The sequence below is a fragment of the Benincasa hispida genome, chromosome 9 (genome assembly GCF_027475165.1).
Source record: "Benincasa hispida cultivar pf3 chromosome 9, pf3_genome.v1.1, whole genome shotgun sequence".
In the NCBI taxonomy this organism is placed as follows: Eukaryota; Viridiplantae; Streptophyta; class Magnoliopsida; order Cucurbitales; family Cucurbitaceae; genus Benincasa; species Benincasa hispida.
Genome location: NC_143486.1, coordinates 10,825,744 through 10,842,537, shown reverse-complemented (window position 1 = coordinate 10,842,537; position 16,794 = coordinate 10,825,744). Strand labels below are relative to the sequence as shown.

The 16,794-nt window shown below is 31.8% G+C and overlaps 2 protein-coding genes across 3 annotated transcripts; both read right to left on the bottom strand.

The window, feature by feature from the left end:
• Positions 1-3,290: 3,290 nt before the first annotated feature.
• LOC120084450 (uncharacterized) lies at positions 3,291-7,201 on the bottom strand. Of its 2 annotated transcripts, XM_039040231.2 has the most exons (5): positions 6,690-7,201; positions 5,347-5,400; positions 5,050-5,112; positions 4,882-4,950; positions 3,291-4,011 (listed from the first exon to the last, which is right to left on the bottom strand). In XM_039040231.2, the coding sequence occupies exons 1-5, from the start codon at positions 7,128-7,130 to the stop codon at positions 3,715-3,717; spliced, it is 924 nt and encodes a 307-aa protein (XP_038896159.1). In that variant the 5' UTR covers positions 7,131-7,201; the 3' UTR covers positions 3,291-3,714. The 2 variants fall into 2 exon arrangements, with proteins under 2 accessions (XP_038896159.1, XP_038896160.1); XM_039040232.2 differs by lacking the exon at positions 5,347-5,400 and having other exon boundaries at positions 6,690-7,198.
• Positions 7,202-12,000: 4,799 nt separating this feature from the next.
• Positions 12,001-14,441, bottom strand: LOC120084451 (RNI-like superfamily protein). The gene has a single exon (XM_039040233.2). It carries the CDS (start codon positions 14,271-14,273, stop codon positions 12,510-12,512), a length of 1,764 nt encoding a protein of 587 aa, XP_038896161.2. The 5' UTR covers positions 14,274-14,441; the 3' UTR covers positions 12,001-12,509.
• Positions 14,442-16,794: the final 2,353 nt, after the last annotated feature.

Genomic DNA, 16,794 nt, shown 5'->3' with positions numbered 1-16,794 from the left:
CGTCTACTTCGATGCTCGATACATTGAAAAAGTGTGGAAGCTAGAGAGATTGAGAGTATAACTCAAGCTACCTCATGTGAAATAATAATGATGTATTTATAGAAAAAATTGACTTATAATATTTTCTAAGATTTCTGAGTCACTTTAGGATAAGTAGATAACCTATCGGAACAAGGGGTGTACCCGATTAGGTTGGTCCAAGCATCACCCTTAGGCCATATCTTGGATCTAAAATGTTACTTTGGATCGGGACATGTGTAAAGCATACCCCATTAGACATATGGCAGGATCAAGGCAGACTTGCACCAACGTCTTTTCTTAGGTTCATTTCGGTTTTTAGTTGCCACCTTCGGTCTGAATCACACTTTTCCTTGATCTTGTCATTTCTAAATATAAATTATATCCTTGATACAAAATGACCCAAACATTATGTATTAATTCAAATCTCAATATTGAGTCAATATGAACATTTCAATAGATAAACTATCAATTACAAATTTTAAAAAATCAGTATTGATGTAGAATTCTTACCGTAAAATGAAGTAACACTAGGAATTAAGTGTAACGTTTTGTTCATTTTTACTCAAATAAATATATAATATATATAAAGAAAAATAAAATATATTAAATTGAAGTAAAAGGGAATCTAGCTAAATAAAGTACAATAATTGACATCAAATTGAGCCCACCCCTTCTTAGAGACCCCTTAGCTAGACGGTGAGTGACTACATTAAATTATCTACAAATATAGTTAGTTAAATCAAAAGCAAAAGTGGGTCTAATTGACATGAGCTTTTTTTTTAGATAATATCAAAAATAAAAGTAGGTCTAATTGACATGAACTTTTCTCGAGATAATAACATTCCATGCTCGTGAGAGATAATCTTCATGATTTACGTCTAAAATATATTTTATAAAAAAAAAAATCAACTTATAGTATCTGATATCTTAAATTCATAAATTGAAAGCTAACCCAAGCATCCCACAAACTTGAGTAGCACTCAAGTGAAATAAAATTAGGCATGCGTGCTTGTAATTAGCCTTTAGATGAGCCTGTGGGTTGGATCCAAATTCCATAATCGAGATTTGGGTAGGAAGATTTCCTTCAACAAGTTGGTCGAGATTGTGGCGGGGAATGAGAATTATTTTGATGGTTTGACTATTGTCTACGGTCCAAAAAAAATAAAATTGATTCGAAGATCATCGACCCTCAATAGAATGGGCATAGCCAAGTATGGGATAGTCCTTTTTCTAGGCTTCTCCCACCATTTTGACGAGCTTCATGATTGCTACTTTGAATGGGATAGCATAATTAGTCGTTTCTAGTGAAGGGATTGGTGGTTCTCTAAGAACAAAATCAATTTGTCATAGGAAAATGAATCGTCACCGGTCGTTATTTAGATGTGGTAAATTGTTTGAATTTCCATGCTCCATGATATATAATTTTAAGACCCTTAAACACCATTTTGGACTGAGAATTTGAATCGTCCATACAAAACTCTCATTTTTTTCCTTTGACATAGAGAGAAGAAAATTTTGAATGTTTGATGAGGTGTTAAGATGATGTATAATTATTACAAATTTTTCTTTTTTAAATTAGATTATGAGTTCGATGTTCATAGTTTTGACATGGAATCAATTTGTTGTAATGTAACTAATCAATGCATATTTAAGATTTAAATCCTCATCCCTTGTCCTGTTAAACTTAAAAGGGAAGAATGAAATAAATGAGACTTATGGGAACTTGGTCAACTAGTTAAAACATTACAAATTCAGTCAAAAGGTTAAATGGAAGATAAAAAGCCTATGAGGGCAATGTTTTCTTTTACCCAATTTAAAAGAAACAAAAAATCTAATATTCCATTATTTGTTTATTTTTGTACAAGCTACGAGGTATTTGTTGAAAATTACCAGACCCAATTGGGGAAAAAAAGAACTTCTCTTGTTAGTAATGAGTATTAACTTAATTAAATATGATTATCATTTGTCTGCCATACCTCATTATAACTATATGAAATCAAAATTCTGCAATGAAAATCCACGTTCTGGACAACCCTTGCAACTGAAATAAAATAAATAAATAGTGGAGTAAGACAAAATCGAGAAGAAGATGACCCAACAAATTATAACGGTTGATAACATAACCAAAAGAGCAAAAATCTTGGTTGATTGTTTCGCTCTTGTATCTTTTTAAAGGAAAAAAAATTCTCTGAAAGCTCTTTCCTGGATCCGAAAGAGAGTACTTGGATTCTCCCAATAATTAAAAAGTGTATCATGCCTCAATCTAACTGGGGTTTACGGTGGTGGAAGAACTGGATCGGGAAAAAAAAAGATTCCAATTGTAAGATATCTAATGAAACCATCGCTGAAATTGAGATCTCATTCAAAGAGAAAGATATCAAATATCCGGAGTTTCTTTTTGTATATTATATGGATGATCAAATCCACAAGGACCATAATTGGGAATTGTTTGATTGTCTTTCTCTTTACAAGTACGTACAATTACAACTCTGATCACTTGTGATCTTTACAAGTGTATCTTTACAAGTACGTACAATTACAGCTCTGATCACTTGTGATCTTTCTAGAGGTGTATTTAAGATGGCTTTCTTGATTACAATATGAGCATATCGTCAATTACTAGCCCCTATGATTCGAATACACATCAATTCTCGGGCTCCGCTATTATCTGCCACATTCAAAAGGGTTTGAAGTTAAATCATATTATTTTGGAATCTTTTCTTTCAATGCAAATGGCGAAGTAAAAAAAAAAAAAAAGTTTTTCCAAAAAAAAGAAATCTGCAATTGTTTTTTTTTTTTTTCCATCTCAAACAAAGACCGCTTTCCTTTGATTCTACATTTCTATCCCAAGTTCTTATAGGCATTTTGGATGCCGCTATTGAAATAGCTTTTTTGACTATATTTTCGGCTACTCCACTCATTTTATAAAGTATTCTACCTGATTTAACAACAGCTACCCATTATTTGGTTTGGGGATCCTTTCCCTAAACCCATACATGTTTCTATTTGTCTGAAAATATACGTACCCATATTTTTCCTTGGTTTCTATACAATTATCTCCACGTTGTCATGGACTTGAAAATGAAAAAAAGTAAGTGAACCTTCAAACTTTTGTGGGTCATTAGTGCTTATGGATCTTTCAAATTTGAAGATTTATTAGGCCTCTGTAAATTGTGCAAGGATTGCTCTATGGTCATACATTTGATGAAGAGAAAAAGAAATGAACTCTTTTGAAATGACATAGCAATTCTATCATTAATAATTAGATGTGGAGAACATAGAATTTTGTTTGCATTTATCCAATAATAATTACAGTGTTTGTAATCAATCTCTTTTGAGTGTGAGATGAGGGAGAAGGAGAGGGGGAGGGTTGGCTCCAAAGAATATTAGCAGATGCAGAAACCTGTGAATGAATAATATAACTAAAGAGCTAAAGGCTTTTTCAGGGTCTCGACATGGTCCTGATCTCGATTTTTTCAGGTACTATGGAAAGGGAGAAAAAGGAAGTTATATGAATATGTAGCTGAGAAAATTGGTTTTTGTAATTACAGTTACAAGTAACTCAAGCCTATGACAGGGTTAGGATTAAGGAACAACATCTTATTAAGTAGCAAATGTTGTCGTAGTCGTCGTCATCGATCTTTGTCCCTCGGTTAAAGAAGCTTAATATTTGCTCGTTACCGTTGAATCTGCCTAGCTCATTCGGTATAGGGCCTCGGTGCCAGAATCCTCCTGAAAAGGCAAATTGAGATCAGGTAATAAACGAACGGTCCCTAAAGTTCCAATCTCCTGTAGTTTGCAAGAAACATTTGGCAGTGTTAATTGGTAAGAAGCATCGACGTCATTGCAACCGAAAGCAGCGACACCGATGGCTGTAGTGTTGCATATAGATCTTGGTGGCATCTGTAGTTGAGGTTGGTCGGAATTTGCCTCCTCCAGAACAGCAGATGTTACAATCGTTTCGATCGCTTGCTGTGACTCGAGATCAAGCTGTAGAATTTAGAAAAGAACAATTTAGCTTCTGTAACACATCAAGATGGCTTCTTTGCAATGTTCTCCATTTATCAGTTAAAAAATGAAAATCTAGTTGTTAAGATCAATATATCCAAGTGTTCAAGACACCTGCCTCACATGTGACATGACTTTTAGTTGTGGCAACATCAAAGTATCTGTTTAGAAGAAGCTTTCAGAAAGAAAAAGAATAAGTACTTCTCAGGTTGCACCCACCTTCTACTGCCCACCCAGTTATCCAACCATAGTTTGCCACATGGCAAACTATTCTTTCTCTCTTTTTCTCAAATATTTTTTTAATCTTTTTTTTACAGTGGTTGGAGTGGGCTGCAGAAAATGGATGTGGCTGAGGACTGCCACCAAGTATTGCTCCTTCAAAAATAGCTATCGTTGTTTGGTTAACAGTTTGTATCAATCTCATTTTCTTTTGCTTTGTTGCTAAGAATGGCATCTTTTCCAGAACTAAAGTTGTTCCTCATAGACTACCCAATTAAAGTACTTACTTTTAGTTTAAGAAGACAAAAAACAAAAAAACTAGACTACTTGAGAACTATTTAGAAAACAAAGAATCTGTTGAGAAAACACTCACTTAACTCACTTAAACACTCACTTAGAAAACAAGCTATTGGATTGATTCTCCACTTGAGCTCTACCACGAACCGTAAATCTCAATATACAGATGCAAACATCAGCAAAAAGGACATAGCAAAAGGGGCAAAGGCAAACAAAAGTAAGAAAGCAGAAGCAGAAGCTTTTCAGTCATAATAATTTCTAGTAGGTATGAGTAGTAAATGCAACTTCCCCAATAAAGAGAAAAATATAAGGAGAATATGAAAATATAAGATTCACCTTCATTTTCTTCAAGCTTCCATTCATAGCTCTTTGTTTTTCCACAGAGAGCCTCAAGGTAGCCAAGGCCTGCCCTTATAAAAGGAAAAAACTTAAGCAAGAAGACGACCGAAACCAGCAATAGTTAACGACAATTCTCATATTTTTACAGAAAGAAAGTAAACATACATCTTTCAAGCTTCTCCTTTCCTTTAATAGCAAAACTTCTTCCTCTTTAAGTTCTCCTAGTGTCTGCCATCCACCATGAACACAATAATCAGCATTATCCAGAACACAAACTAAAGCTAATATGAGTATATGGCTAATGGATACACCATAAAGGAAATAAACTCAGAATCTAACACACTAACCAAAAAGGGAAGAGGGAAAAGATAAGGGTGAAAAAACAAAAGCAAGAAGAAACAAAGAAAGAAAGAATAAAGTGGGGAATTGGGAATTTCCTGGCTGATAGATAAAAAACCATACTTTTTTCTTTCTAGGCCTCTTCACTGTTGCAACTACTTCACTCTTACCAGCAATCTGCAAACATACCATTCAAAACTCATCACCTAGTCAACTTATAAAACTTAAAAGTCATGAAACCAGCAATTTTATCCTAATTACTAACAAAACAACTACTTCTAATAATCATATCCACTAATACCACTACCAATACAACCAATCAAGAAAAAGCATTGAATTAGAGATGCCCCATTTCACAAGTTGGATTTTTATATCTTATTTTTTTCCACAACTGGGGCCCTTTCCCCCCACCAAACACACAATGAAGAAGCTATAAGTTTGTTAGACCAAGTAACTTTAATGAGGTTTAAAGGGGAAAGAAAAGTATCAGCCAAAATCAACCATCAAGTTTAGTTTCTGGTTTATCAAAATGGGGTTCAAAAAAAACATTGGTGTACCATTTTCCAGACACAAAAATTTATGTTTTATAAGAAAAAGGAGGGAAAAGTTTAGGATCACAGGCTGTCATGGAAGAGAACACAACTGAACCCCCCCCCCCCCATTTAAAAAAAGAACACTGAAGACCTTTTGACCATACCAAAGAATCTATATATCAAAACCATTAAAAAAGAAAAAAAGAGAAACTTTTGTCAGATTAAAGGGAAGTGAAGGGTAGAGATGAAGCAAAACTACAAAGTTGAGATAGAAACGACCACAGTGGATTATTTTGAAGTTTAGGGTATAATTTTGATAAACCAACATAAAAAGGGCACAACCACCAACACCATTTGCACACACAGACTTCATTGCCACGGAAACACGCCACCGATAAAGAGGGCCCTTTAAGCTTTTGGGGGGTGAAATGACGAAAATGACCCTAGTGGTAGTAGAGGTCTAGGGTTTGACTATTACTTTTGGGGGATATCCATAATATCCATATTCCAGGTGGAGTTTATTGGGCCTAATGGAGAGAGGAATGGGGTTTGACTCTTTACATTGGCTTGTGGCTTCTTTCTTTTGTTGTGTAGTATTCTAATTACCAAAATGCCCTTTTTAGAATCCCATTACTACCCACTCTTTTTGACCCATTTGCGTCCAACAGAGGTCACCCATTTGGAGAATATGGGAAAATGGGTCGTCTCATTTCATCATTGGCTGAAATGGGTATTCCGGTATTTATGAAAAAAATGGCCGGAAAAGTCGCCGGCGTTGGGGGGGAAAAAAGATGGGTAGATTCGTAATTTTGAAAAGACTCTGACAAGTCGCCGACGGAGGGGTATTTTCGTCTATTGGCACGAACTCACTGAGAACATCAAAACGAAAACACAACCGAAAAAAGAGAAACCGAAACCGAAACGAAGGGGAACCTTAGATCTTGCGGCGTCGGATGCGTCGACGAATCCGCCGCTGCTCCAAGTGAGTGGAGTGGTCGGACTGGCTCTGGCGGCGGAATCGGAGTTTTTGAGTGCAGAATCGGAGGCGTGGCGAGGAAGAATCGGCTTAGAGCGAGGCTGACGAACGGACCATTCGAGAGGGAGCGGCGGAGAGGGAGGACGGTTGAGGCGAAGAAGTAAGTCGACGACGAGAGAGTCATCGGAGAGGGCAACGTCGACCCATTCCTCGTCGGACATGGTGGAATCGGTGGCGATGAGAGAGAGAGAGAGAGAGAATAGAGAGAGAAATGGGTTTGGTGGCGGAAGGAAAAAAATGGGGAATGAGGAAAGAAGGAGGTTTATATAGATGGGGCCATGGGTTTGGAAGTGGATGGTCACGTTCATTACTTCCTCATCTACTCTCTCAAATTCCATTACTTTCTCTCTCTACATTTCTTTTCTCTTTCCTTTCCTTTCCCCTTCCCAAACGTGGCAATTACTCCATCTTCTCTCCTAATATCTTTGCTCTTTTATTATTATTTCATTTTTTTTTTTTTACTTTTAACCTTATTTTACTTAATTGGTTAAGATATTATATTCTCGGGTAAAACTCAAAATTCTAAATCACTAACTCACCCATCATAAACTAAAAGGGTCGAAAAGTTGTCATTTTTGTTAAAATTGTCAAAATTGTTACTCTCCCAGACGATTTTTTGTAGGTGAGTAAACAGCTATTTACCCTTTTTGGGTTAAAAGCATATCCATAATATCTATTTCAATTAAGTTTGAACCAGCTTTCATTGAATTTGAGTTTTTTTGTAATTTTGCTACTCATAGCTTGTCACTCCTCATTGATCGATATTGTTGTGAACTATGATTTAACTATAGGATTTTTTTTATTCTACATTTTCTAAGAAATTAAAAATATCTGTTAACTACATTTTAACTATGTTTTTTATGTTTTTCATTCTATATTACTCAAAAAGAACAAATATATGTTAGACTACATTTTAACTAATGTTTAGAATCTATTTTAGCTTTTGTGTTTTGAAAATGACAAAGCAACTCGAATTCAAGAGCCAAGAACATAGCTAGTTCATCTCAAAAAATTGGACATTAAATAAAGAAGATAAACATTTTATATACATTTTTACTTTGCTTTGTTTTGATTTCCATATTTTCAAAATATCTTTAAATTACTTTTACTTTTAAGCTGACTTTGGTATTTGTATATTTAAAAATTAATCATTTGATTTCTATCGATAAAATTATGAAACGAATTTAAGAAAAAAGAATATTATAATTAATACTCTCCATATAAAAATCTTTGAATATGAAACTATACACCATTTAGAAGAACGAAAGAATCAAATGATTAATTCTTAAAATTATATGCACTAAAACTAAAAATTTTTAAATTATAAAAGATTGAATTGACCAAAAAGTTGAGAATGCAATGATAAAGACAACAAAGTAATTTGAAAGTAAAACTAAAATGAATGAAAAAAAAAAAAAAAAAAGAGGTTAGATCGTATGAGCACAAAATTAGTTTTATTTTATTTAAAAATTTTTTGAGATACCAAAAATAGAATTAAATAAATAATAAATTGGGAAAGAAAACGAGAGGGAATATAAGGGAGCGGTGAAGGGGCATAAATGTGGCGGGTGGTGTGGGTTTGAAGTTCGTTACGTATGAAGCGCGTGACTTCAAATCTTTTTACACGTGCCGTTTATCCACTCCACACGTGTGACTCACCCCTGCCCTCCACTTTTTCTTATTTACTATCCTACCCTTGCTTCAATCCTAAGGGTGATTTCATTTCACTCTCGAATCTGAATTTAATGCCAATAATTACTTTCCTTCTTTTTGTTTATTTCGTTTTTCTTACTTGTTTTCCATTTAATTCCTACTTATTAGGGTGTTTGATTTTTTTTCGTTGAGTTGGAGTAAATTATGTTAATAATGAGGAATTTTCTGTTTAAAATTATTGTTATTAAAAAAAAAAAGTGTGAAATTTTGGATTTTATAGACTTTTTTTCTTAAAATGGTTTTTGTTTATATTTTTTTAGCTCAACAACACGTGCAATTAAAGGGAGTCAGAGTATGACATTCTGGAAAAGTACTATATTTTGAAAATTGACCTAATTCATTCGATGTAGTACAATCTTTTCACTTGATTCATCATTATTATCGAAAATTCTCAATCTTAGATATTCACAATTGAGATAAATTGAGTTCAATTTGTCAAAAATCAGTTTAATTTTTTTTCTCAAACACTCAAAATTATTATTATTGTTATCGTGGTTGTCTATAAGGGAGTGGCAATTGAATTGGCCTAAGAATCGTTATGAGCATTCGTCAATTAGTCAAGAAGATGTTTCACTTCCGATTCACAAATAGATTCTTGGGAAAAGAAGACGAAGGAAATGGATTGAGAGCTTCTCTAAAAAAAAAAGAAAAAGGATTAAAATTGTTTTATTTATTATTTATTATGTAATGTAAAGAGGGAAAAAAGATAACATAATTCCGTACAATATAACAAACAAGAGAAAAGACAATATGTTAGCAATCCATAGAGATCTCAAATAATTTCAAATATAAACAATATGTTTACCTTTTTTTAATATAATTTTTTTGTTCACTTATAGAAGTATTTATTAAAGTTATAAATAATTATCAAAACTTAAAGATGCATTTTACTTCTTAGTCCTGGAAGTACAAGTCTTCTTTCAAATATAATTTCCATTGCTATGTATTTTTTAGAATTCAAAATTATTCTATATTCTATGTATCAAAAAAATATTTATTTAAAACATAGCGAATTTGAAAAGCACTTTTAAAAGTAAAAACAAACAAGTAAAGGGATTATCAATGAGTAAATTTATTTTAAAAATTAAAGTTGTTATGAAAAGAATCTTTTATTTTCCTTATCGATGGAAAAATTGAAAGACTATGAATTGAATCTTCTTCCATTTGGAGAGAAAAGATCTCGATATCTCAAATCTTTATGTAAAATATTCTCGAAAATATTTTTTAAATATATTTACCCAATCCTTTTTTTGTTTTCATAAATTTAAAACAGAAGCAAAAAAAAGATTGATTGAGAAAAACTGGATAAAACAATTGCATATATAGATAAAAAAAAATGGTAACAAACTAAAAAACTCATGCCTAGCCACCATTTTGTTTGTTTCTTCCCAATTTTTTCAAATACTAATGGCTACTATCAGTTGCTATCATTGATAGCTCCTATCAGCTATCAATGCTATCATCGATAGCTCCTATCAATTGCTATCAGCGATAGTTTTCAATTTGAGAAAAATTAATAGAATCTTGAAATATTAGCTTTTAATTTACTATCAATTATCAGTAGTTATCATTGATTCACTTTCATCAATTGGAATCAACCTTGAAATATCAATACTTACGACTATCAGTGGCCATCAATGATAGATTTATAAATAGTAGCTAACACTAATAATCTTTTATCATGGTTATCACTAATAGCAGCTATCAATCGCTATCACGGATAGACTTTCATCAATTCAACCTTGAAATATTAACACTTAGACTATCAATGATAGAATTTTATAACTGGTTATCACATTTGAAATAAACTCGATATATATAGATATCACCTAAGTTTTATCACCGATATCACTAACATCACTCATATTGTGGTTCATCATAGCTTCTTTTACTGATAACATTACTGATAATATGCTATCAACGATCTCACTAATATCATGCTATCAATGATAGTTCTCTATCACCGATAATGTGTTATCAATGGTAGCTTCTATCACCGATAATGTGTTATCGGGTAGCTTCTATCATCGATAACATGCTCTTAGTATTAGCTTCTATCAATCATAACCATTGAACATCTTTTTGCCCCTTTCTTGTTAAATTCACTAAGTTGGCTACCAATGATAGATTTCTAAAAGTGACTATTAACTATGAAAACATAATCAAAGATCTATCAATGATGAAAAATATTAAAGATTACCACGGATAAACTTTCATTTGCTATTTATATTTATTATTTGTTATAATAATCAAACTTGATGATTGACTTGTTGGTGTTAAGTCACATATGAATTGAGTATTTTCAAGTCTTAAGTACGAAACTCAGCCTCATAATTCTTTTTTAAAAAAAAAAAGAAGAAGAAAAAATTCAAATAAAGGAAAGAAAAATTTTAAAAATAAGAGAAAGAAAAAGCAAAAACTGAAGAAATGAAAGAAAATTAAATAGAAAAAAAAAGGAACAAGCAAAAACGGAAGAAAAAAAGAAAATTTAAAAAAAAAAAAGAAAGAAACAAAGAAAGAAATGGAAAAAAAATAAAAGAAAGAAGAAAAAGGAAAAAGAAGAAAGTAAAAGAAAATAATAATAAAAGAATGAATCAAAAATCGGATAAATGAAAATAAAGACTAAAAACAAGAAGTGTACACCAAAATAAGACGATGGAAGAAGAAATTGGAAATTAAAAAAAAATTCAAAAATTGACTAGCCAACTCATCCATATTTGCAAATATTTTAAAGATGTAATATACTTTTAGATTTTTTTCTTATTCTACTAAATATTACAAATATCCATTTTTTCCCCTTTTCATGTCATGGGCTTTTCATCCCTATGTTTCAATTTTATATATTTAATTTTATATTTTAAAATATTACATTTTTACTCTTAAATTTTGAATTCAATTTTCGTTGATTCCTAAATTTTGAAATGTTATAATTTTTCCCTTCAATTTTCCCATCAATTTTTGTCTAATCTCTAAATCATAATATTTAGTGTAGGGTAAATTTTGAAACATAAGATCTATATGGATACAAAACTCAAAACATAAAAGTACAATGTCACATTTTGAAATTTAGCTAAATAAAAACTAGACACAAAATCTAATAGAAAAAATATTCTCTTTTTATTTTTTTTCTCTCTCTCTCTCTTATGTATATAGGTAAGCTATTCAAAAAACCAAATGAAAAAGGATAATTGTTTTATACGGAAAACTGCTTAAAATATTTTTAAATATAGCAAAATGTCACTTTGTAATAGCGATAAACTATGATGGACATCTATTCGCGACCTATCGATGATAGATAGTGAAATTTTGCTATATTTATAAATAACTTGCTCATTTTCCTTTATTTGAAAACAAAGCAATGAAAAACCAAAACAAGCATAGAAACGAATATATTTCAAATTCCCATACCATTATTGTACTAAAAAAAAAAAAGCAATAAAATTCCAATTCAAGAGAAAATAAGAAAAAAAAATGCATTCGTAACAATCATCTATGTACAAAATTATCAAATTATGCCATTACTCTAATATAGTTTCTCAATGTATAATCAAATCATGATGGGACTGTTTGGGGGTTCAACATGAGATGATATATCCCCATAAGTGTTTGAAGACCCATTATCCTATCTCACCGATTTTAATTATTTGTGGATCCATTTTCGAAACGTATTTTGTATCTCACTACCATTTTTCCTTCATGTATCGTATCATATATCATCTCACTGCTTGAACATATTCGATCATTTATACTCGATCAGAACTCTCCAGAAATCAAAACTCCTCACATCCTATATCATCTCAATGCAAACAGCCCTAAAGAGAGAATCTAAACTGAATTGGAACTGCTAACCTGAGCATGTCTCTTAAAGCATATAAGACCACCATCAAAGTTAGGTTCGAATCTATCCACCATTATCAGTTAGTTGTTGAACTCAAAAGAAAGGAAATGAATGAATTGGGACTTGAGCTATAGCAGGAAGGAAGCAAAACTCACCAGAGACTATTCTAGGAGAAGCACTTTAGATCCCACAAAGATCCATCATTGTAGACCAGACATCCATGGCTCAAGTAAAGGTTCTTTAGATTAGCAGTAAGAAGAATAGAAATGGGTGGCACTATCTCCCTCAGAGATGGCCTTGAGAAAACCATCCATGGAACAATACTGCTAGCAATTTCACAGCAATCCCACATGTTAATTCCCCTCAATCCTTTGCAATTTCTCACCACCTCCATCACCCCTTCTGTTGTCACTTTTGAACACCCCAACAAATCCAAATGGAGTAAAGAAGGGCATCTTCTTCCAACCATTGCTAATGTTGAATCCTCAATTGCTAATCTCTGTAATCTCAGTACCTCCATTGCTGAAAGTTCAAACTCCATCACTATATTTTTGACTCCTGTACAGAAATTCAATTCCAAATGCCTAATATTGGTGCATACACCCAGAACCTCTCCAATGCCTTCTTCTGTGATTCCTCCACAATTGTTTAGTTTCAACAGCTCCAAATTTGGAAAAATGGAAGCAATTTTCCTTAAACCCTCATTGCATAAGTTCTTGTTCCCAGATAAATCCAGAGACATTAGTCGAGTGTTGACAAAATCTGTTGTGTAGTGTTCTTCTTTCTTGAGATTAACAATCTTCATGTTTATATCAGTTAAAGTAGGGCAGTTTCTTGCCAGGGTGAACAAGGAGGAACAGGTCAGATTAGAGCAATTGCTAAGGTTTATGAATTTCACCATTGGGAGAAATTCTGATAACTCCTTTACAGATTCATCCGTTAGGAATTTAGCTGCTTCAAGACCCAACCATTGAATCTGAAGATTATTATACAACAGCAACAAAATTCCAGATAACGAAAAGTTGCTACAACGGGAAAGAACGAGCTTCTTCAATGACAAACATGACTTTGCTACATAATTCAGGACCTCATCCGAAATATTTGAATCGTAAAGAACAAGAGAAGTTAAATTTTGCAAAGAAGCAAACCAATGAATGAGATCGGAACGAATAGAGGGCATCCCTATCCAATTAGCGGAAATTGAACACAAATTAGGGTTCTGGCATAGGGCCTGTGCAATACCCGATCGAGTAATGAAATCGCAATCACAAATCGCAATTTCCCTAAGCATCATACATCCCGTCGCCAAAGCTAGAAGTGATTGATTAGTAACAAACGTATTTCCAGAGAGATTTACCTTAGAAAGACGCGGCAACCCCTGAATCAAAGCGAGAAACCCCGAATCCGTGACCTCACCCTCACCCTCAACCTCAACACAACAATGATAACCGAGAACATTTGTAGGATAACTAATATCGAGCTCTTCAAGATTCGGAAACGCTTTAGCAATCACAACCAGATGCTCATCAGGTAGTAACTTAATCTTCGAACAAAGTAAAACCCTCAAATTCGGCATCGACGATCCAAACACCATTAAATCAGCAACCGGAATCCTCTTCTGATTAGAGATATCGAGTGATTCAATATCCAACCCAGATAGTGCAATCCCGACAAGCAGGCCATCGAGGACGCCTTTGAAATTGCTTAGATCAATCCGTTTGAGACTGGGGAATCTGGAGTATATGCGGGGAATTGCGGGGATGGTTAAATCGGAGATTCTGAGTGTAGTTCGAAGCTTGTTGGTGATGGAGAAAAATTGCTTACAGATGAGAGATAGAGATTCGAAATGGTGGGTGTGACGGCGGTGAAGGAGGGAACTGAAGATCAATTCCCAGCATTCTTCAGGCAACGATGGGAAATTTTCTTCCATTATCGTCGTCTTCCTTCACAATTCTGCAGATTGAAAGAGTGATTTCGAGAACAAAATCAGATAAGAAATAGAAATTTGGATAAATTATTGTTTCTTTTTCCGAGGAGAAGGAAGTTGAGATTTGAATCTCGAACGATGAGTCCCTAATGCTTTGAGGGCTCCACTCATAATCCCACGATTTTGCCATTATTATTATTATTATTATTATTATTATTATTAAGATTCTAAAGGAACAAATTAAATTAAGAATACATCAATTTGTATCAAATTAAACCTTAAACTAATAATGATAGAGAAATTATTTCAAATGGTAAAACTCTTAAAATACTTACAAGATATAGTCAAATTTTAAAAATACTATCAATGATAGACGTTAATAGATACTGATAGACTTCTATCATATCTATTAATGTCTGATAGACAATGATAGAAGTCTATCAGTGAATATCAACATCTATCATTGATATATCAACATCTATCATTATAGTTTTAAAATTTTGCTATATTTTGTAAATATTTTAGTTCTTTTTTTATATTTAAAAACGAACTTTGGAATCGTATCAATTTAAACCTGAACTATTATAAGTGTATCAATTTAAACTTTAAATTTTCATAATTGTATTAACTTAAAACCTCCATTATATTTTATTTGGATACACTTATGAAATTTTGAAATTTAAATTGATATATAATTTTTTGAAAATATAGAGTTTAAATTGATATTTTTCATGAAAGTTCAAGATTTTAATTGATACAATTATTAATTTGGGATTTAAATTAATGCAACGCAACCCTCAAAGTTTAAATTTTAAATTGATACAAATCTTTAAGTATAATTAATTTTAACACAAAATTAATAATTATATGAATTTAAATCCTTCCACTTTTATAAAAATTTAAATTCAACTTTCATCGGTATGTCAATGTAAGTGATGTTATCATAAATTACTTTATGGCAAATTCAAGTGATGTTGTATATGTTATCGATTTTTTACACATTAGCTCATTTTATTGACATTAGCAAATTCATAACAATTCTCTGTTGGGCCCATTTGGGCCTGATGCCAGACTTGGCCCATTTTCAATTTGTTCTGGAGGTCAATTTTTATTCTTTTTAAGTCAATTCCATGTTTTACCAAGGATAAAAATAAAGATCTTCAATTTTACTCTTTTTTTCCCATGTAAATACTCCAAAAGCTTGGAGTGAATTTTAAGCATGCAACTGGACTTTGAAATTTCTAATTTTTTACTATTCAATTTTGAAATTGTTTTTTTAAAAAAAAAACCTTTTGAGAGTATTTTAAAAGGGTGTTTTTGTACTAACAAATATCTAATAGACTTTGGGTATATATATTTAAGGCTTTATTTAAAATATCATTCATAATTAATAATTAATTATACATATGCTCTAAGTACTTTTTTAACTAACAAATTAAAGGTAATAATTATTTTAAAATCTACATAGTATAGTTTAATTGAAGTTGTAAACGATGTCGTGTATCTATCTTCCAATTTTGACATATTACAAGTCACGCTAATTTTATCATTTATTATATCATTAAAACTTTATAAATGTATTTTTTTTCCCAAAAAATTTCAATGTTCCAAAGTCAAAATAAAACCTTAAAAAGTTTTTGGACTTAATAAAACTACCTTAAAATGAATTAATGATTATTTTAATGTTTTGAATAACTTAACTTCCTGTTATATTAGTACAATACATTTAAAAAAAGAATGGTCAGTACATTGATCACACCAGCTTTAAACAAAATAAAATTTCGTCAGTCTTATTACACAATCGAATCGAGGTAGGTTAATGTGAACAGAATATTGATTTTTATTTGTTTAAATATTGATTAATTTAAAGTATTTTTAATAATTTCATATTTCATCTAGAAATAATGGTAGTTAGTGATGACCCGAATTTTGTCGGTCTTATTACCAACTCCTGCGACTTCCAACGGCAACCACTCCACCAATTTCCACAATTATTATTTTAAATTATGATTATTATAAATTAAATTGGATTTTGTTAACATACGAGTCTTTGTTTAATTCATGTCCGTGGCATAAAACTGTCAATAATACCTTCATTTAAAGCATAAAAATAACTATTAATTTAAAAAATACATATAGTACATCAATAAATGTTTATATTTAAGTTAAAATACAAAATTGTCAATAAAAACACCTTTACTGATGCAAAAATACGTAAGTTTTGTTGAAACGTTGAATTTTAAATTTTTTTTATTAGTTCATAGTGTTTTATAATAATTTAACATTAATAGAATCACTTTCATCATGTAATAAATGAGACAAACTCATATGTAAAAACACTTTTTAAGAAAAAATTGTCAGGCACATGAGTGTTTTTATTAAAAGTGTTAAAATAAAAATGACTTCACTAGAAATATCACATGCACAAATTGATAAAATGATTGCTTAATTTTTTTAAAAATGATGAAATATAATTGTTAACACTGAAAATGTGTTAATTTTCTTGGCTTAATATGGGCTCCTA